The sequence below is a fragment of the Halyomorpha halys genome, unplaced genomic scaffold, assembly GCF_000696795.3.
Source record: "Halyomorpha halys isolate HHAL.00 unplaced genomic scaffold, Hhal_1.1 Scaffold108.1, whole genome shotgun sequence".
In the NCBI taxonomy this organism is placed as follows: Eukaryota; Metazoa; Arthropoda; class Insecta; order Hemiptera; family Pentatomidae; genus Halyomorpha; species Halyomorpha halys.
The window spans coordinates 1,750,791-1,776,452 of record NW_027112950.1 but is presented as its reverse complement, the minus strand read 5'-3'; the positions used below and the strand labels follow the sequence as shown (position 1 = coordinate 1,776,452).

The 25,662-nt window shown below is 29.7% G+C and overlaps 3 protein-coding genes across 5 annotated transcripts in view; 2 read left to right on the top strand and 1 right to left on the bottom strand.

The window, feature by feature from the left end:
* Positions 1–4,163, top strand: part of fax (failed axon connections) — a 61,836-nt gene extending 57,673 nt beyond the window's left edge. The window contains exons 4-7 of the mRNA XM_014415938.2: positions 193–330; positions 442–572; positions 1,292–1,442; positions 2,679–4,163. Of these exons, the coding sequence (XP_014271424.1) occupies positions 193–330; positions 442–572; positions 1,292–1,442; positions 2,679–2,759 (501 nt within the window). The 3' untranslated portion in view covers positions 2,760–4,163. The remainder of the gene's footprint in view (positions 1–192; positions 331–441; positions 573–1,291; positions 1,443–2,678) is intronic.
* Positions 4,164–7,267: 3,104 nt separating this feature from the next.
* Positions 7,268–15,897, bottom strand: Cdk9 (Cyclin-dependent kinase 9). The gene is made up of 7 exons (XM_014415940.3): positions 15,603–15,897; positions 15,442–15,526; positions 14,682–14,772; positions 14,430–14,596; positions 13,135–13,253; positions 11,208–11,478; positions 7,268–9,242 (listed from the first exon to the last, which is right to left on the bottom strand). Exons 1-7 carry the CDS (start codon positions 15,773–15,775, stop codon positions 8,940–8,942), a joined length of 1,209 nt encoding a protein of 402 aa, XP_014271426.1. The 5' UTR covers positions 15,776–15,897; the 3' UTR covers positions 7,268–8,939.
* Positions 15,898–16,086: 189 nt separating this feature from the next.
* LOC106677801 (serine-rich adhesin for platelets) overlaps positions 16,087–25,662 on the top strand; it is a 24,149-nt gene continuing 14,573 nt past the window's right edge. The window contains exons 1-5 of one of the 3 annotated variants that reach the window (XM_014415934.2): positions 16,087–16,181; positions 16,537–16,694; positions 17,910–18,095; positions 20,567–24,120; positions 24,571–24,802. In XM_014415934.2, coding sequence (XP_014271420.1) covers positions 16,579–16,694; positions 17,910–18,095; positions 20,567–24,120; positions 24,571–24,802 — 4,088 coding nt within the window. In that variant the 5' untranslated portion in view covers positions 16,087–16,181; positions 16,537–16,578. Of the gene's footprint in view, positions 16,182–16,352; positions 16,413–16,536; positions 16,695–17,909; positions 18,096–20,566; positions 24,121–24,570; positions 24,803–25,662 lie in introns of those variants that run through there. The other 2 variants (XM_067050611.1, XM_014415935.2) reach the window with 2 other exon arrangements.

Sequence of the window (25,662 nt, the reverse complement as noted above, 5' to 3'; positions counted from 1 at the left end):
TGTTTTGTCATTTTTATTATGTATTTTGTATTTATTTTTTTTAAATCTTAAAAGCTCTAAAGCCCATTAAATATCTTTTTAGTGTTATTCTAAAGGATGTGCCCAAGAATAAATAAAATAATTTATTTATTTACCTTCAGTTTGCTAGTTTATGTTGTTTGCTTTGTCTAATATCTTTATTATGTTCTACAGGGATTAAGGAAAGTCAAAGCACATGGAATTGGTGTGCACAAACCTGAAGAAATTCTTGAATTTGGTCAAAATGACCTTAAAGTTTTATCTGAAATGCTTGCTGATAAACCATTTTTCTTTGGTGATGAGCCAACTACGGTTAGTATAGTTTGTACATTTTTTTTGTTTTCTTCACTATACTTATTAATTTTCTTCATGTTTTATATCATCAACATCTGTGTTTATGCTAATTCTTATTAATTTTTTTAGTTGGATGTTGTAGCATTCGCTAACCTGGCCCAGATTTACTTTATTGATAAAGAATTGCAATATCCCCTACAAGACTTCATGCAAGAAAACTGTGCCAATCTAGTTGGACATGTAAACAGGATGAAAGAGAGGTTTGTATTTTCATACATTATAAACCACTTTAGAAAATTTAAAAAAAATTCTGGTTAACTGTTCTTTGATATGGTGTAATACTAATAATGACGACTTGGATATGATTCCTGGTATTTAATAGTGAATTTCAATGAGTTTATTGTGGAATTTCCCCCACCTCCCCCTTCTTTCCATTATTTTTTAGTTTCTTTTTAGATGAATATCAGGTTTAGCATGTCTTACTTCTTATGAATCCTTTCTTATGATTCAAAATTAGAAACTTTTTTTGAGTTAGTTTGTGGTAGGGCATTATTCATTATTCTGAAATATTATTGAAGCATGAAGTACAAATTCAAGCAATCCATTTTCTTTTTTCCTTGCCAAATTTCTTAATTAATTCAATGTTGCTCTGTGTGGATTTTCTCCATTTTTGGCCTTTCATATTTAGAAAGTTATATTTTTTTTCTTAGTTATATTTTATACTGAATATAAGCAACCTTTAATCTAATTATTAATTGGATACAATTTTATGAATGGCGGAATGCATTCAACTAGAGACAAAATAATCAGTTAATCCTTGATAAAAATCAGTCGTTTTAAATTAAATCTTATATCCAAGCTACTGGATGTATTTCAGTTGGAGATTTTATATATCGAAGAAAAACTAAACTTTTTTTATTTTTTTTCAATGTTAAATTTATTTTTCTAAGAAATAGTCTTAATTTTATTATTTCATTAGGTGTTTCCCCGATTGGGAAGATATTTGCACTACATTGGACCTTAACTCACACCTCCCTAAACCACCACCAGAAGAGAAAGAAGTAAAAGGAAAAGACGAAGAGAAAAAGGCCGAAAAAGAAGGTGATAGTGATAAGGACGAAAAGGAAAAGGTATTCATTTTTTTTTTTATCAGCATTTTCATTATTACAATTTTCAAGGTTTTTCTTAAGTAGTTTTAAAAGTAAACTGTTTAATTTTATAAAGTTATCATGCACAATAATTGTTATTTCAATTATTAGTTAAAAAAAAAAAAATAGTAAGCTCTCACCCTTACTGAGTTACCAATAACAGATCAGTTCTAACATGGTTTCAGATAAGTAAGAGTCAACTGTGACGTATTATAATTTAAACCTACTTTGTCATTATAATTTATCTTCTTTGTCATAATTTATACTCTAAAATTGTTTTTCCACAATTTTTAATTTTTTTTTTTTAACTTTTAACTAAAATAATGTTTCTTCATTTGTGATGAATGATACCATCACAAATGAAGAAACATTATTTTCCAATTTCAATCACTTTTTCAATGTTATTACTTTAACTAAATTTTTAAAACTTAAATCTCTGCAAATTGTGTAGAAATTAAAATGAATTGTATGATTAAAGATTGAAACTGTTAATATAAGAGTACATAGTATATTATATCCACACAAACGTTGGTGCCGACTATCTTACTCAGAAAACCAACATGCATCTTAGACGTATGCGAATATGTATCTTGTCCTAACTTTGCCTGTCCTCTGTCGAAATATCTAAAAGAATTATTTTATGCCAGTCAGAAAAACTTTACTTTGAACATATTCACAAATAATTTTAAACTTTTCCTGACATGTTTTACAGTCTCTGATCATTAACACTCACCTTTCTATCTTTTCACTTGATTTACTTGGCACTTACAATTATCAGGATCAGATGATTCACGTTTCATACATATAAACTTGTAAAATCGATTTTTCAACTAATTCTTTTAAAAAAAATCACAAAAAAAAAAGAAAGAAAATTAAAGTGAACTGCCTTTGAACCATACTTCATGGGAAAATGGATTGTAAAGTTCTCTTATTCAAACAGCTCTATCAACGTTAACAATTATGATGCTACTTTAAAATTTAGTATTTAACAAAATTGATATCCAGGTTTCTAAAAATGCAATCTCTGAAAAAACTAGTTTTGACCCCTAACATCCCATTTCCAACTCTGTTAGCATTATTAGCATATAAATTAATATTGTTTATGTTTATTAATCTTTAGTATTAGCAAATAATGATTTGACATTGCTAAATAATCCTTGGTGTGTGGTATATGTGATTCAGACTACCAATGAATTATAATTAATTTTATTGTTTTAGTCGGAAAAAGAAATTGAGAAAGAAAATGAAAAGGAAAGTGCAGACAAAGAAAATAAAGAAAAAGATAAAGAAGAAAAGTGAATAGGTGTCAAAATGTTTGAACTCTCTCCCTCCACCATACCACCTTACCCCTCCGTGTTCAGACACCACCTAGCTTCTTACTTTTTGAGAGTTTATATTATCTTTTTTTATATATATAAATAAGTCTATTATACATTTCTCGTTAGGGCCAGCAAGGTCTTGACTGTTTTGTATGTGAAGATTACATCTGGAGCAGTACATTATTTATTTTCATTCCATTGAAAACAGATTTTTAAGTGTTTCTATGTCAATTTGTTTTATATTGTAGACATGTAGCTGGTTTTAAAGAGATCGAACTATTTTTTAAAAAAATGTAATGTTATATTATGTAAGTAAGCTGACTGTGTATTATAAAAAAAGTTATATATGTCTTGTTTATATTTATTATATATAGCATGTTTAGAATTTCTGTTTTCAGTATAGTTAAATTATTTATAAAAATAAAAAAAAATATTGTATAAAATGTTTGGTCATTTTAATACCAGCATAGAGTTTTAGATAAATTGGTTAGAATGATAGAGATAGAAGAGGTGTTTTGATACGTAATTATTATAAAAGAAAGATTTTCATAGAGTTTTTTAATTCTGTATAAAAAATAAAAAAAAATGAAAAACTCGCTCAAAATTGTTGATCTGCTCAAAAACATACCCTGGCTGGAGGGGAATAGTGCGAGATCTGATGCCATCTTGATTATTGGTTAGGGACCATCTTGAAATAAACTTGTCCATTGCCATTGCATTTATTTAACATAATCAAGTGGCGATCAGTACTTTACATATTCTTTCTGTTATACATTATTACTATTCTACTACCTATTTAAACATGAAATTTTAATAAAATTTTAAAGAAAATTATTATGTTGTAGCAAACCCATGTGCATACATTTATTTAAAAAACAAAAAAAAAGTGTTTATATATAATATATACATAAATTATAGATTTCTTTCCATGACAAAACTGCTTGTTTGTAGCTTAGAATAGTTAGTTGTGTACATTTTAAGATTTATTTAGTTTAACAGTTAAATGTGTTTTATATTATATGAAATAAATGGGCTTTATATAAAACTTTTTAAATTGTTATCAAATGCCCTATTGTATGAAAGTAGAGTGTATTATGTGTTATCTCCAGCCCTAAATAACCTTGAAGAATTTTTTTAAGTTATGTGGACTCATATCAAATTAAAGATCCACATTAACTATCAACTTTGTTAGAATGTACCTATTGTATTTTTTTAATTGATTTCAAAATTTGAAAAAATACTCAAAATGCGTTAATTATAATTAACTAAGCTACATTACTATTATAATCTTTGATATTATTGTGACTATTGTAGCTTCTCTTATGCTTTTTAACGGAGCTGTAACTACACAATTGCCTAAATAAAATAAAAATATATGTGTATATTTATGTTTTATTTATTTAATATTGTTGTCATAATATATTTATAAATGTTTCCTTCAGAATATTTTGCCTGTGAATCAATAAAATAAACCTCCTACTTATCTAATGAAGTTTATATTTAAAGTTATTGACATTTTATTATGATTTGGTGCATATTAGAATTTTAATTACTAAAAGATTATTTAAAAATTATCACAATAGTAGTAACCTTCTCTCCCTGTGACTCCTAAATCTGTATTAGTTATCAATTTTTTATTTCTTCAGTTCACTAAGTTTAACCTAGCTAGCACCTTTAGTTCCACTACATATTCACCCTCAGTGTGGCAAACCAAGATCTTGTCTGATTTTCTGATATCTTTGATTTTTTTTTTCAGTACTAAGAGATTCTAACAAAAGGAACTATAAAAAAAGATGCTAGGAAACTAAAAATATAATATAATCAAAATATATAACCCCAGAAAAGAAACTATAAAACTAAATACAACTATGTATTAATAATTAAATAAAATATGGACAAAACTAAATATAATGAGATGTAGATAGTTGACCGTAGATTAATGATTGGAGAAGTTTTTGGTGGGGGGGGGGGTGCGGTCAGCAAAGAACAACATAAATAAACAAAACCATATTTATTTATTTTATGCTGACGTTTCAACCTGAGGCCTACCTTCTACGTCATAACCCGTGATGAAGACCTGAAACTCAGGTCGAAACGTCGGCATAAAATAAATAAATATGGTTTTGTTTATTTATGTAGTTCTTTGCTGACCGCACCCCCGACAAACTTCTGCAAAAACTAAATATACCGTTAGCAGTAGAAATGGGTGCAATTTAGGTAATAAAAATATAGGAGGAAATACATTTTAACAAGTAGATAGATGGGTTTAAGTATCTGGGTTTATGGTAGCTAGAAAAAACAAAATTGATGAGGAAATAATAGGGGGGTTAGAAGCAGGAAATGCTTGTTATATAATCTCAAATTGCTTACGTGCCTTCTGTCCAAAAACTTAAAAGCTAGAATTTACAAAACTATTATTCTTCCCATTGTTCTTTATGAATGTGAAACATGGTCTAAAGGGGAGAACAGCGCCTTAAGGTTTTTGAAAATAAAGTATTAGGTAAAATATTGGGACCCAAAAATGATAAGTTAACGGGAGAGTTTAGAACGATACAAAACATGGAATTGAGGGAACTGCACCCGGAAAATATAATTCAGATTATAGCATTGTGGTGAATAAGAAGGGCATGTGAGGTTATGGGGCTTAGTAAAGAACGCATTGCTAAACTATTAATAAAATAATGTTGTTTCTAAACTGAATGGAGGGGTGAACTAAAATGTAGATGAGAGGATTGTTTAGACTGATTTAGTAAATTTGGGTTTGGAGGAGCATCCCTGTACAGATGAAGTAGAAAACAATTGGTGGTATCAGCATTAAACCTTCGGGTTCGCTTAGCCTTTGTTATTATAATTATATAAAAAAAGGACTTGTTAAGAGTTATGACTCCGTCCTTTTAACAATGAAATAAATTAAAAGCAATTCTTGAAGCAAGTGATGATAAATGAGACAGATAAATAAAATAATAAGAATAAAGATAAAAGGTTTTCAAAATATAGAAAAAAATGTATTCACATTATTACAAAACAAAATAAAAACCATATGAAATGAAAATGGTCAAATAAAAAGTAAATACTTAGATGAAGCAGGAATATTGCTACAGTAATTGGTTGAATGATTAATTCTAAAATGTTAAACAATTTTGAGCAGATTTTCCAACTATGTTAAAATATTTATTTTAATTTTTAACTACAATATTATGTAATATTTAAATTTTTCCAACTCTTGCATTTAGACTTTTCATTCTGTTTTAAACGTTGGGACTTAACAACAATAATGTTCTATTCCATTCAAACATAACACTGAATATAGTTGAAATCTCAATTTCTTAACTTCATATTGTGTGTCATTTTAACAGATCAGTTTTAAATTTTAGTAACTTTTAAAGTTAAATGTTATATATATATATCATTATTTCAAAGTAAGAATTAAGTTTTTGAATTTCTAATGATCCTATGCCTGATCGTGCAGCAAATTAAACATGTTAATATAACTAAATAGTGTTCTTCAGTTATCTGGGAATAGTACACTCTGCAAAAATACAATGAACTAACATTTTCTAAACACAAGATGTGTAACTTCCATTTATTTCCCCTTCAGTAAAGTGAAAACCTGATTTTTCAATGGATTGGTGCAAAAACCTGGTGATTGGAAGTAATTATGGCCAGATCTTCTCCTCGTACATCAATTGAAGAAGTGAAGCACTCTAATATGGATTGTAGTAGTACAGATTTATGTATAATTATGAATTTTAGACTGATCCACGAATTAAAAAAAATTTATAATAGGTGATAATAAAAAACTAATGGAGTTTTATTTTATATTTTTATCCTATTTCAATAGGATTAAGAAAAAGATGTATCATCTCAGTAGAGGTGCTGTTTGGTAACATAATAATTGAACCGTTGGTTAAAGGCTTATCATTATTAAAGCAAAAAAAAGTTTTTTTCGGACACAAGTATGTCATTGCTTGTTAAAAGACACTTCAACAAGTTCAATACCTCCATCCATTGATTGCCATGAAAAATGGGTTGGAGATTAAGTCTGTCTGATCAGTTTTAATAGAATCTTCACACCTACTTCAAAACTAAAAGAGGAATCTGTTAATATCTGTAAAGTAACTAGGCAAAATCATCAAATTTAGATTAAATAAATAAAGATATTTTGTTGTTTCAATGATTTTTGTATTGGAAAAGCACTTATCTGCTTTGAACAACACCGAAAATGCTAAAAGGTCTCTCTACTGGAAAATCACACTTAAGCTGCCTCCTGGGTTTGTGAGTTCCATCAGCCTATTGGCGGCAACTCACACACCAGGCATAAAACTGATGACCTTACCCTGATATACCTTCACCATGAACCTCATTGTGGCCTACCAGGACCACAGTGTGCAGATAACTAGTGTCTTAAGTGGCAAAGGAAAAAAAACACTTGATTCCTTTATTCAACACATTTGTAATAATATTAAAGGATATTAATAGAAGCATCAATTGACATTCAACAAACCATAGCTTTATTTAATATTTCATATAAATTGGATAGATCTAAGACAAATTCTAGTAACAACATTAAGAAACAAAGAAAAGTATGGTTCCAAAATATCTTATTAGGGATTAGAAATACTGATGATACTGTAGATAACTTGATAGTTGCAGCTATATGCATATACATTATATACACACATTAATCTATACATATACATACTATTAATGACAGTATGAAGATACATTTTAATTGTTCAGTTTATAAAGTATCAAAACAAAAAAACATACTCTCGCATTTTTAGAGATTTATGCCACTACTAGAGTTATAACTTCAAACAACACACATAAAAGCTATTCATTCAAGTTTTGGTTGTTTCTTGTATTATCACTCCTTATCCCAACTGCAACTTTTTCTATAATCAACTATCACTGGTTTCGAATCATACCATGATTGTATCTTATTTATTCTCCCATGAGCAATTTGTAACTGATTTAATAGAGTAAGAAGGGAAGAGAATCAATATTCATAAAATCCATATTCTATGGATAAGATCCCGGAATAAGATAAGATAAGAGAGTGGAATTTTTCCCAATGATAACGGGACATAATCTCAATGAAATAGATCCAAAAGGGTCAGAGATGTTTAAAGAGCAATAATAAATAACACAACCAGAAATCATGTAAATAGACTTTGCTCACAAAAGATTTTTTTTTCCTTTTATTTAAACTTCTCAATGGAAGATTCTTTAACAATTGTCCAAGATATTCTATATATAAATTCAAACGATTGTATCACTCCATAGTAGTGAATATATTTCAAATAATGTATTGATTGATACAAATATAATTAATGGATTTATAATATAAAGACAATGGTAATTTATTACCATGACACATTTATTTGATAGTAAATAAATGGACCATGAATTGTAGAAATGCAAGCCCAAGTCTCTAAATACGGACATGTGGGCTTTCGGGAATTCATGATATAAAACATATAGTTAACTAAGTTACTTTGGTCCTAAACTCAAAAGTGAATTATTAAAAATTAAAATAATTCAAAAATTTTAGCATCAAATTATATGAGAAAATGTGATCTCAGAACTACAATGAAATATATAAATCATCAATTAAATTAAACTAATAACTAATCAAAATTGAAAAAATATATCAGTTCTCAATTTTACAAACTCACAAAATCGATGAACTTTTATTTATTAATAAAATAAAAATGCAAGTATAAAAATAATGGTACATATTTCTTCAACATACATATGTTATAATTTCATCGTACTTAGCCTTAGCTTACAATTTATTAAAAACATATGACGTAGAGTTGTTGAAAACAGAATCATCTAATATATTCTTTCAACAACAGTAGAATACAGAATTAAGCCTTTACAAATGAACACAATGAGATACCTACACCATAAGATACAAATATTTATAATTAACTATATTACATTAAATAACCAATCAAATAACTTGGTTATAAAAACAATTTTTTAGCACGGGAAATTTACAAATTGAAAATTTGCAAAAAATATAAGTAACTAAAAATTACTCGGTCAGTCATAATAATGTTTAAAACAAGTTTTTTAATTTTGAATTCCACAATCATATGGAGTATTGTAATTATAAAGGTGAGTGGCGGAATTGGCGCCAATTTGGCTAGGCTCAGAAAACCCTATCCTGATAGCCGGTGTCCACAATGGTGGAAGGTTTGGGGCCAGGCCCTGGTCCTGGATGGTGGTGGCGCATGTTACCGGCTCTCCTCGGTGGTGTTAGGTATTCAAACATACTCTGAGCATGCTGAGCAAGCATTTTCGATAGGTCGCAGGGCATTGGCTCAGTCCAAAAGAAATCGTGGTTTAGAGCTGAATCAGCATCACAGCGCTTCTGAGGATCCAACACCAATAATTTGTCTAAAAGATCACACGCATAAGGATCCTTGACGTAAGGCTTCAACCTTTCTTTTACCTAAAAGAAAATTGACTTGAAAATCATTTTTTTTTTTTTTTTTTTTTTTAAATTTATTTATTAAAATCAATATAACTACAAGAAATACTTAATATACCTTTTTTACCTCACCAAAAAATCTTTCTTAGCACTATTTGTACTTTTTTCACAATCTGAGATCTAAGAGAGCATATTTTTTTCTCTAAATATGCAATGGTACATTTTATTTAAAGGCAATTTTACAGGGGTATACTTCTTCATTTTCAGGGTATACACTTAGTTTTAGAGTAATCTATTCAAATTCAAATTGTTCAATGGGTTTAAAATTTAAATTAATGAACATTTGAAGACTGCAGTGGAACAACGGCTGAAATTGTTTTTTTTTTTCTTCATAAATGAGGTGAAATCATAACAGGAGTAAATGACTTCTCAGCTTGCTGCGAGCAGAACTGGAGAACAACGGCACAACATTTTGACTTCCCTCCAAAAAAATGCAGAGCGGCAGGCTATTTATTCCCAGGCTTGTGTTATATTCTAGTATGCATAAGTTCCCATCCACAATGCGTAACTTGTTACTGTTTATTAGTAATCACTCTCAAGCTAAATTTTGATAATAAAATTGAAGAATTCGTGGGGTCATACTATCCGCTTTAACTTTAACATACTACTGTTGAAGATAAATTTTCAGATTTATTAGAGGTGAATACCCCATAACGAAGGAAAAGTTGAATGATTTACTACACTTGAAGGATTTTGTGCGCCAGCAAACCAGGCTTACTTTGAAAAACTAAAAGCAGCTAGTAAAAGGAACGTAAAAACGAAATTACCGCATCACTTAAAATTTTATAATATTGTACTCTTATTAGTAATAATATCTACTAACATAATTTAATACTTTTACTTACTTAATTGGAATACTGCTCATTTTTTTATTAAATTTTGGTTGATTCATCTTAAACTACGGTATTAATGAGAATAATGTTAATTCAAAATTGAAATAAATAGTATCAACTTAATTTATATATATATATTGGCATTATCAAAAAAAAATTTGTGAAAAGTATTTTGAAGGAAAATAAGCATCAGCACCAGTGAAGCACTTAAAATGGTTCTTCAAAAGAACTACCCTTTAAAAATAGCCTAAAATTATAATGCAAGAAATAAACCTGATTGGTCTAGATGATAGGAAACAGATTTGGAAATTAAATGGTTGAAAATTAATCTGATAAAAAATGATATTTTTAGTCAGAATTTTAAATCATTGATTACAAAAAAAATTATCCAATTAAAAAATACTAAAAAATCTTAATACAATTTCAGTCATTGATTTTAGACTAAATGTTTTAAAAAAAAATGAAAAATTAGTCCAATAAAAATGTATGTAAATATTTAAATGATTATTATATTAAAGCAATGCAATATTTTCCAGTAAATTAGTAAAGATATACAAATTAAGATTTTTATTTAACAACTATGATTTAAATAAAACATAAAATAATTTTGGGGATAAGTTTTATCAAGGATTTTTCTTATAGAAACATTTATGTAAAATTATTAACTTTATACAGTTATGTAATAATGAACATAAAAATAAGTTAATCATTAATAAATAAAACACTGAAATAAATTAATGACATTAAAACATCAAAATAAAAGTCTTATTCTTGATTCTCAGTTGTTCACGACGACTAAAACTAAAATGTTAATCATTAATAACAACTAAACTTTTAGTCCATAGTTATTTGAAGTAATAAAAAATATATAATTTTTGTCTTATTAGTCATTTTACATTAGTCACAACTAACGAGTGAAAAATTAGTCATTAATCGTGATTATTATTGTAATAAAAAAATTAGTCATCAATCGGATATTTTTCACCCAACTCTGTTTCAGTAAAAGTATAATAGTGCCTGTACAATTAAATTCATAAAACAAACAATTCATTCGAAGCTTTACAAGAATAATGTACATTATAATAAATCTTACTTTTCGTTTTTGCCCCCTTGAAAGTTCAATTTTATTATACAATTCTAAAGATTCAACTCCAGGCCAGACATCTGGGGTGATTGAGCCACACAGCTGACTGATGAGTGAAAGTTGTTGTGGTTCAGTGTTTCCTTGCATAATAGGACTTCTTGTCCACATTTCAGCCATTATGCAACCAGCTCCCCATAAATCTACAGGTGGTCCATAATTTCGGTCACCTAAAAGTAATTCGGGTGGTCTGTACCATAATGTCACAACTCTGTTGGTATATCTACAAAAAAACAAAACAAAGAAAATAAAATAATAAAAAATATCAAATATTTTTTAATATTTAATTCACCAACTATAAATTAATTAGCCTCCAATAGCAATTTAATAATATGCTTAAAATATGAACCAGTAGTGGAATTTCATATGTCCATTTTGTCTTTTCATCCACCCTTTTTTTTTTACTTTCTATGATAGTAATTAAAATTGAATTTTTTTTCTTTAAGCGGGTGGCACGCCAGAAGCACGCTACTACTTTGAGAAGTTTATTTCCCACCACCCATGAAAGATTGAAGGCTAATTAGGTCCTCCCAGACTATTGGGTCTTGCAGATCCTTACAGGACCCAGAGAGTTCTGGGGAAATCTACACATTTTCGAAAAGAATATTGTTCCCTGGTGGTCCAGGTGTGGAATACCTGAAACAGCATAATGCAGCAGGTACTAGCAGGATTGTGCTGCCATGGAAGGACACCAAGCCAGGTTGTCAAGAAAGACTTAGATCTTTGCACTCACAAAGTCGGACATCCCCCATTTCATGGAAGGAGAGGACTATCCTTTCTTTATGGAGTTTATCTACGGGTGGAAGGAGGTGGTGGGACCCACCACATTTCATGTTGGGAAAGTCTCGACCATCCAACATTGGCGAGCCACTAGAAGAAGAGGAAGCTAACCCAAATGGAGACAGATGGAAAAGGCTAAAAATAATGAAGTTTACAAGCTCCAGCCAAAGCCAGTGTAGTATGTACTATCAAGTTAGAAAGATGAGATGGAACAGCCATGTCGCCAAAATGACGGATGGCCAGATGGCAAAGCTCATTCAGGGAGACCAAGAAGAACCACACAGGTCTGGAATGCCACAAAAAGAAAAAGTAAAAGACACAAACAAAAAGCTGTTTGTTTTTTTAATCTCTTGTAACAAAAATTACTTTAACTTGCCCACCAAAATATGAATAACTAAGGCAGAACTTATACAGCATGTTCAGTCTACAAGACTCTAATATTAGTTTTTGTAAGGCATTTGATGGGGAAAAATTTTATTACTCAAATAGCTAAGGGGCGCAATCTATTGGCACAAGAACCAAACAGGGGCAACTGATACCTGATAGGACTTTATCTTGGACAATTTCGAACGTGCTGACAGCAGAATATCTCCAGGTCTCTGAAACTCAAGACACTAAATAAAGTACAAGAAGCATGTCCTTCCATTAACTTCCCAGCTCAATACAAAATGATGACTCCCATCATCATCTCAAGTTTATGTCTAAGCAATCTTCATCTTTCACATAATCAAAATTAAATTTAACATAACTAACAATATTATATTCATTTCTGGCTTATCTCCCTCTACATACCATAATTACTCTTTAGTTCAATATATTACTTTAATTTCCATCAACCATTCTGTTATTTTACTAAACCCCTTCTGAGATGGATAAACTCAAACTGACTTGAGATTTGATTTTCCCCTTACATAGGATCAGATGTAATTATTGTTGCTAAAAAAGATCTTCAACCACTAAACTAAAGGTCTTCAACTACAAATTAAATTTATGTTTTAAAACAAGGAAGACAGATTTAAGAATATATTGTAAATATTGTTTAATACCTGATATTTTAAATAATATTCAGAAAAAATTATGTAAGTAGTGGTTAAAATACCTGTTTACTTGACCATTTTTTGTTTGACTAAAGGCTCGTGCAAGACCAAAATCAGCCAACTTCAAAATTCCTTGTCGAGTAATCAAAACATTGGCAGCTTTCATGTCACGATGCAAAATCTATAAATTGTCGAATACATCACTGATAACTACTAATACAAACAATTTAAAGCATATTGAAAAAAAAAAAGAGGATTAATAAAATTTCTTCACAAAAAAAATAATAATCTAGTTCTGACTGCCCCATTGGTTGAAATTTTCAGCATTAGCTCCTTGACAAGCAGAATGAGTTCTGAAAGATACTCATGCACCTGCAGTCATCAAAAATGGAAGATCAAAGATGGTTGCCAAAATACTTTTTTTCTAAGGTGATCTTTTTTCCTACAAATATCATTAGTGATAGATTGAAACTGAATTATTAACCTGAACTAAAACCAAATTTTGGCTTTGAAACTTTTGATTATAATTAGTTAAACTATCCAAAATGTAAAACAAACAAATGAAATACTGATGTAGTACCTACTATCTCTCTCGAGCATTGGAATTTATTGGCTTTTGGATATGTTTTAACGAAGCTGAAAATTCTATAAATTTCATTCGTTTCCTGTCACCATTACTGTTAATTTTAGAAAAAAATTGTTAGAATAATTTGTATAGATACTGTAAAGTACTTTAATTTTGTTTACCACAATGTTTGGGATAAACTTCTAGGTTTTGATGTTCCCAAAAAGCTGAAAATAAATTAGTTTACTATCACTTTCTTCCTCTTTTCCTCCCATCTAAACCCAGACATAAGAAACTGGAACTTTTTATTGAGTTTATTGAAGGAAGGTATTAAACAATTTATGACGTTTCAGCTTTTTTTTTTTTTAGATTGTGGTTACACATGTTTTTTATTTTAATTTTACTCTACTAAACAAGAAACGTGTATTTCAATTTCCATCAATGAAGGACACTTCTTTAAAAAAGAGAATATAGTGTTGAATAATTCATACTATGAAAGCATAATGAGCAGAAGCGACTAAAAGCACTCAGCTAACACTGAGAGTCCAAGAGAAGTTGAACATGATTAAGCATTCATAAATGCATTCCCTGAGAAAAATATAATATACACATACCACTTTTAGAAACTATTATATTCAACTATTTAAAGGGGGAAATGTAAGGATAAAGCCATATTGGTGGATAGCAGGATAAATTGAAATTTACAAATCCACAAAATTATGTCACAGGAATTGAAAAAAATTATTTATCAAAAAGTTTAAACTCAAGACAGAAATACAAACTAATGCTTACCTTATTACTGTGAATATAGTAGAGGCCATTTAATAGTTGCTGAACCACCCTTTTTATTTCTCCCAGGCTGAATTTAACATTTACATTTGAGAGAAGTCCAGCAAGATCATGATCACAGAAATCAAATATTAAATAGAATGTGGAACGGTATCTGTTGTAGTGATTTGCTAATAAAGAGAGTAAATATATTATTGATTTTATATAACAACTATTTTTAAACAAATTGAACTAAAATTCAATGTGAATTCAAACCTTTTGTTCTGCAAATTTCAATAAGATTCACAACATTTTCATGTTTCAATAACTGTAAAATCCTTATTTCTCTTAAAGCAGTGATTGGAAACTGAAAAAAAAATTATATTAATAATTCTTAATATGAAGAAGTAAAGTTATTTTTTTATGTGAACCTAAGAAAACATGATAGGGTAAATCTGCCAATGTGCTAATGCAAAACTTGCTTGATGATGTGCTAATGCAAAACTTGACCAGCTAATTAAAAGAACTATTTGGATTAGTAGTAAACATGGTCTCCTTTGCTGTGTGTCAAAATGTAAACTCTGGTTCAACTAACATTTGTCACTTTACAACTAGAGAATATATTTATCAACAAAGGCATTATATCCCCTAAAGTCAACTGCTGAATTATTGCAAACAACAGACATAAATATATACTAAATAAAAAATAATCAGGAGAATGAGAGATTTTCAAAATATCAAGTAACACAGATCAAATATTGAGTACAATCGTTAAGTCTTATGGTTCAGGAGCTGATTTTCTTTAAAGACACAATGGTTATTTGTTTAATACTTGATTATTAGATTTCTTTATTGTACTGAGTTCTGTCTTTCCATTGTACAATCTTGTTCCCCAGCCATTAGCATGTTTAATCATTTCTATTGTCTACTTATTCATATTGTCTTGTATAAATCTTTCCTCCAATCATTACATCACACCCTAGTTCATTAAATCTAATTAATTGTTATCATATTAAACATAAAAATAAAAACTCACCCCTTCTTTTTCATTTTCCATGAGAACTTTTTTCATTGCCACTAGTTTCTTAGATCCATTTTTCTCTTGAGCTTTAAAAACTTCACTAAAAAAGCATAATAAATACTATGAACTGGGACTTCACATAATTACAATCCCTATCATTGTACACTAAAACTTACCCAAAAGTACCTTGTCCAATTTTGGTAATCTTGACGTACTTAGACGCCTCATCACAATAAGGAAAATCATATTCTTCAATGTACTTTTCCTTTTCCTTTGAATTCATAATTCCATGTTGAGGAGCTGCAGCGCTTGGACCAGCAGAATTTTCAAGTCTGCAGCTTGGCATCATTTTGACGGCTTAACAGTCCAGTAACGATGAACAAAAACTTCAAACACTCACTTCACAATACACAAAAGCTTAGAACACGCATGTAAGCATTAAAGCCAACCTTTGTTAAATGGAACCTACTTAAAGGTTATGCCATTATCAAATAATGTTTTTTACAAACATATTAATAAATTCGATTATACTCTAAATAGATCATATAATAAAAATTAAAGTAAAATATATTTTGAAAAGTATTGACAAATTAACATTTCCCTCCACTGTGACCTTATTTTGAAGTATTGCTTCATTTGTGTTTCAATCAAGTTGGCGTTTGTAACAATGTGTCTGTATCATCTATGATACCGTTTCTTGTCAAGTGATTTGATTATTGTATTTTTATTTAATTTCATACATTGAACTTACTTTGGTGAGTTTTCAAGAAAGACAGCATTATTAACAAATTTCATAAATAAATATTTTTTCCTAGTTACAGAATTAGTTACATATTCCTTTTCCTGTCTCTAATTTGATGTTAATATGTTTTTAAATTACAAGTGCCAACCTCCTAGTTCATTACTGATTAAAAGTTATGCCAAGTGCTTGTGGTTGAATATAAGATATGTATTTGCCACTTGCACATTAAATAATTTGTTTGGTGGTTGGTTTCACTTATCTTTTCTTTGTTAATCATTCTATTAATAAGTTGTAGTTTTAAACCTTTGATAGATATTATTCAAATTATTTTTTTTTCTCTGTTGTTACTTAAATATTTTTATTGGTAGATATACGTGAACCTAGTTGTTGTATAGAAAGAGCCATGACTGATGGCAGAAAGGCACCTCTCTACGCCTTTAACATTGGCGTTTCAGGAGAGGGCAAGTGCTGAGTTGTGCACATTGAATAGTCGACTTAATGATAGATTAAAACAGGACATTACCAGGTAGGTGCCATTCCTTTTATCTGTCATCAAATGATGAAAGTTTTAAATAGATTATTGATATATAACATTACTGTTATGTTTGCCATTATTGATGTTTTAATGTTGCTTGTGTAAATGTTCTCAATAATTGTCATCATTAGTTTCAATTAGTTGTAGTGAATATTAATCAACAATGTAACTTTGTTAATACATTATTAAGATTTTAAAGTTTAATTTTAGAGTCTCCTTAATTTTTATTTACATGTTTGATGTACTCAGTCATAAATTATAGTAATTAATAAATTAAATATATTAAAATATTTTTCCATCATCTATCAGTAACTTAGTATATCTTAATTCCAACATTAATCTTGTAAAAAAAAATCCTTCAGATTCATTCAAAATTCTATGAGATCAACCTCAAAATATCCGGTGATTCCAATAACTTCTATTCAGATTATATGTCAGATATGTTTTATGACTGAGTGCCTCACTTAGTAATTTTGATGCTGAATTAACTTTGATCTCATTTCTTGCTAACTTGGCAAAAATTTTATTTTATTTTAGATTTTTTTTAATTTTATTCAGATCATTATTTTATTCTAATATTATTTTTTAAATATCTTGCTACTAGCGATGATATTAAATATTATCAATTCATTCTTTTTCATCATGTTTCTATAAATTAAACCTTATGAATATGTATTGGCAAGGGAGTATACTATCTGATACATAGAATTTATTTTTAATATTAATTATAGTTAATATGTTGGGAAGAAACAGTATAATATATGTTATTAAATTTTAAATACTTTTCTGTTTATACATCTATTTGTACATATACTATTTCTATTTACTTAAAATATTGATCTTTAGAGAAAGGTGTTTGATCCTTTCCCTTCGACTGTCACTATCCTAATTTCTCCCCTAACTTGGTTATACCAGCTTTCTAAATTATACCAGATGTTAGTGATCTAGGTCTTTAAAACACTTTCATAAATATTAATGGTCTTCTCCATGTATTATGTCAGTATTCATTTTAATAATTTATTTATGATTTGTATATACTTATGCATATGCAGTTTCGATTCATTAAATTATTTCTTATATAGGCTTATTGAAGAAAATTAATCAGTATATTTCTATTTTTGCAAGGCATTGTTCTATATATTTTTAAGTTTATCAAAGAAACTTTTATGAATACCTTGAGTATCGGTTAGACAAATTGTATTACAGGATCTACACTGACTGTCTCTTTGCCGATTTGGATTTATTATTCAGCTCAGGAAGTATTCGAACACATAGGAGCCTCTTGGAGACAAGGGCACCTAACTTTTATAAAGAACTTATTTCCCGAGAGCATAGAAACAATACTTCAGCTTGGAGCAACCTCAGCTTACACCTAATTGAATCATTTATTAGGTGAGGGAATTTTGGGATTGTTGATTGAGTAGCTTTCATTGCACATTTTGCATTTCTTTTACATTTGCTGCTCTCATAATAAATTATTTCAGTAAAAATGGTAGCTATACCTTTTTCAACTATTACATTTAAGGTAAACTAAATGTTTGATGTAATTTTATTTATTAATTAATTTATGCTTGTGAGTTCGACTCTTTATTATCATTAAGCTTCATAGTGTGTACTTGTATTTGGGGCAGTTTGCTTTCTTTTATTTTTTGCTTATTGAATTGTAATTGCTTTCTCACCTAATTATTACTAGCTCTTCGCTTTCACCATTAATTAGAAGTTATCTTCGTTAGTTATTTGTAAACTATCATGAGTAATTTACTTTTTATGCACTCTCTGTAGACTATTTTGATTACTTCTGTTTTATTCAACCCTCCAAGTACCAAGAGTTTTTTTCCAGTATCAGTGAATAGGAAGCTATAATTCGAGACTACAGTGTTTTGGGCTGCTGATAGTGAATTTAACTATTAAATTTTTTTTTCTTATGCCAAAAAATGGATAAAAATTATATCTTGCATTTTCTTCTTGTATTATTATCTCTTTGCTAAAATTTGTTTTTTCTGACTTGAAATTCAAAATATCCAATATATTTGAAATGTTACTTCTATTAAATAAAGAGATCATGGTTATTAAAAAGCATAAATGAACCTAAATTTAACAAAATATGTAATTGTAAAAATGAAAGAGACTTATTTTTTTTCTAAAAACGACTAAAAAATTATCATTCGCTCTTTACATACATTATTTTTTAAGAGTTATGCACCTTTCCCAAAACATTTTTGAAGTTATTGCAACAAATTTCAAGTTAACTTTTGTCTTTGTTTATCTATGGGCATAAATAGCATATTGTACATTTTCTCACTGGTGTGCCTGGTGTCATTTTGCATGTTGTCATTTTTAGAAATTATTGCTTGATGTTATATTGCCTAAGTATACTGATTAGTATGAGAGATGGTTTAATTCAACAAATTCTTTGTTAGTTTTTTTAAATAGATAAAAAACTAAAATCTGATACCACTTAGTAATTTCAGTAATTTCAAATTTTAAAAGTAATTTCATGGAAAAGTGAAAAGTTCTTACACTTTTACAAGTTTAAAAATCTACTGTGGTAAGTTTAGCACTCAACTTACCTTTAGCTCTCTACTTTGAATTTGTAATAATTGTTCGTTTGAAATTTGACAATTTTTTTAATAATCACGATGGCAATACTTCTCCTAACTATATTTGTAGTTATTAGTTTGGTAAAAAAACTATTATTACTTTATTTTTGTGAATCCATGGTTGTTTTGGTAATAATAAAATAATTATGACTAGACATGACAAAACATTTATTTTCTTCTTCAGTAAATTATCAAATTATTCCATATTTACATTTATCTATTTTTTTATTAGTACTAACAATAAAAAATGGTTAATTATGTCATATAAACAAATTAAAGATACTATCGAGGAAGGTTTTTTTGAACATTCAGGATTCAATGCCTGTCACCCTAATTCAATGAGGTCGATGATATCAAACACTCTTGATTGTACATTGATATGGTGGGTTTAACTGTAATTGTTAGAGCCTTTTGAGAAAATTGTAAATATGTGAAAAGTTGTTTAAACTTCCAGTCTGTCAATTTTATCAAAAAAGTTGCTGTCACATCCCTGGCCTATACCCGTCCTAAATATGTAATTTAATTTTTTTACGGCTATTTGTTTTTGAGCTAGGCTGTTATCACACACACATTCAGACCATTGGTTATTAAGACTCATAAGACCTTATAACATGCATCTCTATTGAAATCAGATTCAAAATCTATAACACTCACAATATTTCCCCTTACTATACATGATATAATAGTGTTAGTAGTTTGCTCATGTATAGGTAAATGAAAATAATTTCAGAGGCTCCAAAACTGATGGAGGTATGTAAGCAAATTGAGATGAGACAAGTTAGGCTAAAAAAATTTTGGTAAAGATCTCAAGACTTAACCAAGATGTCATCTTTAATCTGCTATTCATCTAATGAGTGCTATGTTATTTGTAACAATCCCTGTCGTATAGTTCTTTGGTTGCCCTCAATACTCTTTTGTGTGGCATTGAAACCAGATAACCTTTATAAGACAGTATTTTTCAATCTTCTGATGGGGCATTAGCCTTTGTTCATTGAGTCTGTCATGACATAGAGGTACTTTCACATTTGTGACCTTTACATTATGAGCTGGATTAGTCTAAAAAAATTAACTAGAGAAAGATATTAATGAGGTTTAGGGATAATTAAAAACAAGTAAAATCCTTATAGGCACCCTTGGGCCACAAAGTGACCCCAGAAAATTCAAGTTGAGGATATCTGCTGCTTTGATAGAAAGTTCTTTTAACAAAAATGTGGACATCATTCTCAATGAATAATTTTAATGTTTTTGTTTATTTTGTTTTAGGGAAGTTTACAACAGGAATATTCTCAAACACAAAGAGGATGCCGTAGTTGCGCAGATACGTATTTTAAGAGGTGAGAAGGAGTGTGACGTTGGGAGTCCTGACTCCGATGTGTTTGTTACTCCCAAGGCTTCTCCCTCAGACCCTCATCTAATTGAGCCTTACCATGGAGATAGCCACAAAGTATATTACTCTTTAGTTCATTTCGAAGAAGGATCTCAGCAAGTTCTTGAGAAAGAGCTTGCAGAACAGGATGAACTGTCCAATTCATTTCGTTCTATCATCATTAAAGAAACCAGGCAAAACCCACTGTCTAATACAACCATAAAAACGAAAAATCCATCCAAAAAAGATGTTTCTCAAAAACCTAGTAGACCTCATCAATTTAATACTAAACTGAAGCCATATGTGAAAACAAAATTAGTACTTAAATTACAGAATCAACTGGATGATATGAATAGGGTGCAAGGAATCGGGCAAAAGGAAGAAGATATAATGAGCAATCCAGATTCATGCTTAGAGCCTGTTTCTTCTGGTTATGTAACAGGATGTAGTCCACGAGACACAAACAGTTCTGAAGCTCTTGGAGCTGATTCAACAGAAGTTGCCTCTTCTGAAGACATTCCACATGATGATAAATCCAGAGGATCTTCATCTGTTTCTTCAGATCCTGGTACATGGGATTCTACTTTTCCCACTAACGATGATGATACATTTATTGAAAAAGAAAATTCTGAGAACATCACAAAATCAGACAGCATTGTATTTTTAAAAGGAAAGAGTACTATTGTGAGCACAGTAAGTCCTGAAGATGAAGAAAACACAAAAACTCGAGAAAGTGAGGCAGATTCAGCTAAATGTTCTGAATACATGTACAGTTTTTCTGAAAAAAATGGTTCTTTTATAAATTTAAAAAGGGGAACTCAATACTCATCTTCATTCAATAATCAGGAGTTCAGTTCTAGTAATGCTATTTCAAATAATTTTTTTATTGATGCAGCTAGTCTAAGAGATGAGAATGAAATGTACTTACCGAATATTCGGAACCCTGTATTTCCAAGTACAAATATAATGCAACCAAAGACTCATGATTGTGATGAAGTGTCACTTGAAAATGATAAGTCTGATTTAGATGTAAGAAAAGTAGAAGCATTTTTAGATAAAGAACCAAAAACGAATGCAGAATTAAATAGTATTAAAGAAAAAGATGAAGTAAATCGTAAATTAATTAGGCGTAATACTTTTGATCTTGATCCTGATGATATTACACTATCTAGGCTTAAAGAGGAATTTGAAAAATCGCAAAATGATTCAGCTGATGCTGATAATAGTTCTAATGTTAATGAGAAAGATATGTCTCATAATTACCAATTAAATTTGGATAAGAAAGTGGCATTGCATAGCCCACACGAAGAAGATATGCATTCACCAGATTCATTAAACAATGATTTTCATTTAGATTCATTTGCTAACAATAACGGTAATAATAAAAAACCTATTGATACTTTAAATTCTATCAGTGAATGTGAGAAAAATGAAAATGTGCAAATTATAAAGCAAACTAAAACCTCAGTTGAAAATGAAGATTCTAATGCATTTGATACTTCTGCATCATCTATCGATACAATTAAAATTAATAATTTTATTGACTCTAATAACCAAAATAAAACATCAGATTCATTTATTAGTAATTGTTCTCCAAATGTGGAACTATCATCTCAGAAAACAGAATTATCCAAACTGTCTGAATCAGCTGGAGACAGTTACTGCAATAAAATAGAGCGAATGCCTAAAATTTCAGGAGGTGCCCAATTTTCTGATTTATCAAGCTCAGAATATTCAGTTAGCGTAAGTCCCCTTACAAGGAGGAAAACAGAGTTTGCGCCTATATTATCTGGTGGTTTTGACGAGTTTCCATCAGTTGAACCCACTAAAACAAAAACTAAAGTTTCTTCTTCACTAAGCACATCTTGGGTCGTTGATATGAGCGGCTCGGGCAAATCGCCACCAGAATCATTGAATGATAATAAAATGGAAAGGAACCGTTCTAGTAATTCTGGAATGGGTTTCTTTGTACCTCTCGATGATCCATACCCATCGTTTGACAGTTTTACTAGTACCAGTTCTGCTGAGAGAAGTGATTCTGGCCAGTCAAAGAAAAACATTCTTACTGAAAGTAATTCATCATGTGGATTTTTTATCGATATTAAAGAGAATAATGAGAAAATATCCAATAAATCTGAACAACCTGGTCATGAGAAAAGATTATTTTCAATGTTTATCGATATTGGTAACTCTAAATCATCTGATAGCACTTCTCCTAAAAGTAAACCTGGTTCTCCATTTTTCCCAAGTAAAAGAAACAAAGGTCCATCAGTTGCCGAACGTTTGACTGCCAAACATCTGGATAAGAAAAGTAATTCTACGAGTTCTGATTCAGGTCTAGATCTTGGGGAGCATCCAGAAATTGTAAAAGGACGTTTATTATTTAACGAGTCTTCAGAGCAAGCTCAAATTTTTTCAGATAGTTCCAATAATGATTCTGGTTTTATTACAAAAAGGCAAAGTTTTTATATGTTTATTGGAAATGAAGAATCTCCAGTTACTCGAAGAAGAACATTGCCTTCTGGTATCAAACAGAATACAAACAGGCATTCATGGAATAATGATTATAAATTAACTTTTAAATCGGAAACATATGGAAATAAGAAAGAACACAAGCGATCTAGTAGTATATCATATGACGAGTCATATGATAAAGAAAGATTTTCTTCTGGACCCTCTTCAATTGAAGATGTCATGTTGAAGCAAAGAGAAAAGAATAATGGAAATTCAGTGCTTGCTTCATGGCATGGACCTATAAAACCATCTTCTGAATTGTCTAGGATTATATCTAATGGTAGCAGGCATGAACTCAAGGAAAAAACAAAAGAAATACAAAAAACTTTAGAAAGTTCTGAAAGTGAATTTCCTGATAAAGGGGAAGATATGAGTTGTAGCATTAAAAGTGATGATGTGTTTGATATATCCAATGCAACTTTGTCCAGTAAAGAAGATGTAAATCGTACGTTTGTGGTGGATGATGTTTCTAAGGTTGTTAATATTAACACAAATGATTTAGAGTTGTCGACTCCAAGCCATGATATTGTTAGTGATCTTTCTAAGGATGATTCTGTCACTGATCTTATCCAAGATCAGAAATCGACTAGTTCAAATGCAACTAATAAGAGTTCAGTTTGTGATGTTGATCAGAACACTCCAAAATTATCCGAGCACTCCAGCTCCCAACCTGCTTTAGATTCAGCAGGTGGGTTTGTTAAACTATCTGATATGGACAAGGAACCAGCCCAGCAGTCTTGGAAATCATCCGTAAAGGGGTCGAGAATGTCCCGAAGTATTCCTGAAGGTTCATGGATTGATAGTAAAATCATTACTAATTCTGCTTCTAGTAGGTCACTTAGCAGGCTTTTTCCTCATCTTTATTCAAAACCTGAGTCTCGAGATAGTTCTTTGCAGAGCAGTTTACACTCAAGCATTGTTGAACCTTCTCCTATTGGTAAGTATTTATTGTGACATATTATTTAGTTATTAAGGATTAGTAGAGTATTGTTTATACCATAACAATTATTTTCTAGCTAAATTATATGTGGTCAACCATCACAGGCTTATATCATTATATCTTATAATATATTAAATTTATTGAATCTTTAAGTCTTGAATCTCTATTTTAAATGTGATAAGAACAGTATGTATTACTTTCATTAATCTGATATGATTCAATCATTTATTTTGTAAATATGAATAATTCAAAACCTTTATATCAAAAATATTCCTTCCAAACTTTATATAAAATTGATTAATTTAATGTATATGGTTATGTTGTGAATGAAAGTTTTCCCTTATAATTTTATTCTAAAAAAATTGACTTTTCTAATTGTATTTTATTATTATAGGCTTAAAAAAACAAAACAATATAACACGTTTAATGAAGAATATATTATTGTAGAAGTGAGTACTGAAGAAGAAGGTTCATGTACGAGTGGAGGTCCATGTTCAAGGCTTGGAGAGGATTTGCTTCGTATGTTTCTTGATGAAATTTCTCCAGATGTGACCGTGGAAGTTGGGGGACGTCGAATAAAAGCTCATAAGTGTATACTTTCATCAAGATGTCAGTATTTTGCTGGAATGTTATCTGGTGGTTGGGTTGAATCAGCTGGAAATGTTATTTCTCTTCAAGGGTATAAATACTTTTCTTTTTTTTTCTCATTATTTAATTCAATATATTTTAGTTTAGGTTCTATGGGTATTTAAAATGTTAAGTTAAGAAATATCTCAATAGAACTCTAGACAAACTTGTTTAACTCATTGTCTGTAAATATCAAATTTTCTTGCCACAAAATCTTTAAAACCTGAAGATATCTTTTATGAATTTTGAAACTTGCACACATGTATTTAAATCAACTAATTTCGGCCAATTTATTAATAAATTTTATCTTCTTCTTTCTCTCTTCTTTTAGGTGCCATTAGGGATTCATGTAAAAATAAAGTTTGTATGAGCAATGAAGTAATTTTTTAATTATAATGAATAATTATCCATTCTTAAACATTTTTTTGTTGATATATTATTAGCCCAATTGTCCAATAATAATCCACAATAATCCAATTGTTACCTTTTTGTTAATGCCTTGGCTATCTCTCAGGAGCCTTCCTGTTTGTTCATTATTATCTTTTTGGTAGTTCGTTCATTATCCAATTTAATCATTTTAAATATCTATTTCTATAAGAAAGATCCTTTTAGAACGCATGGGCTAGTTTGAGATGTAAAGGCATAACTTCACTTATGAAGCCTGTTCAGAAATATTATGAACTCAATGGTAATTATTGGATTATTTTTTATTGTTTGTGTCACGGTTCATTCATATATTATTTGTTGGAAGATTATTGATTGACCGTGTGTATAGAAGAATGGAATATGGTCCGGGTGTGGTAAAAAAAAAAACTCAAACAGTAGATAATTATACTATTTTATTGAGTCAACATTTCGCCCCATGTTGCAGGGCTAAAAAAGATACAAACACTATAGTTACAAAAAGGAAAA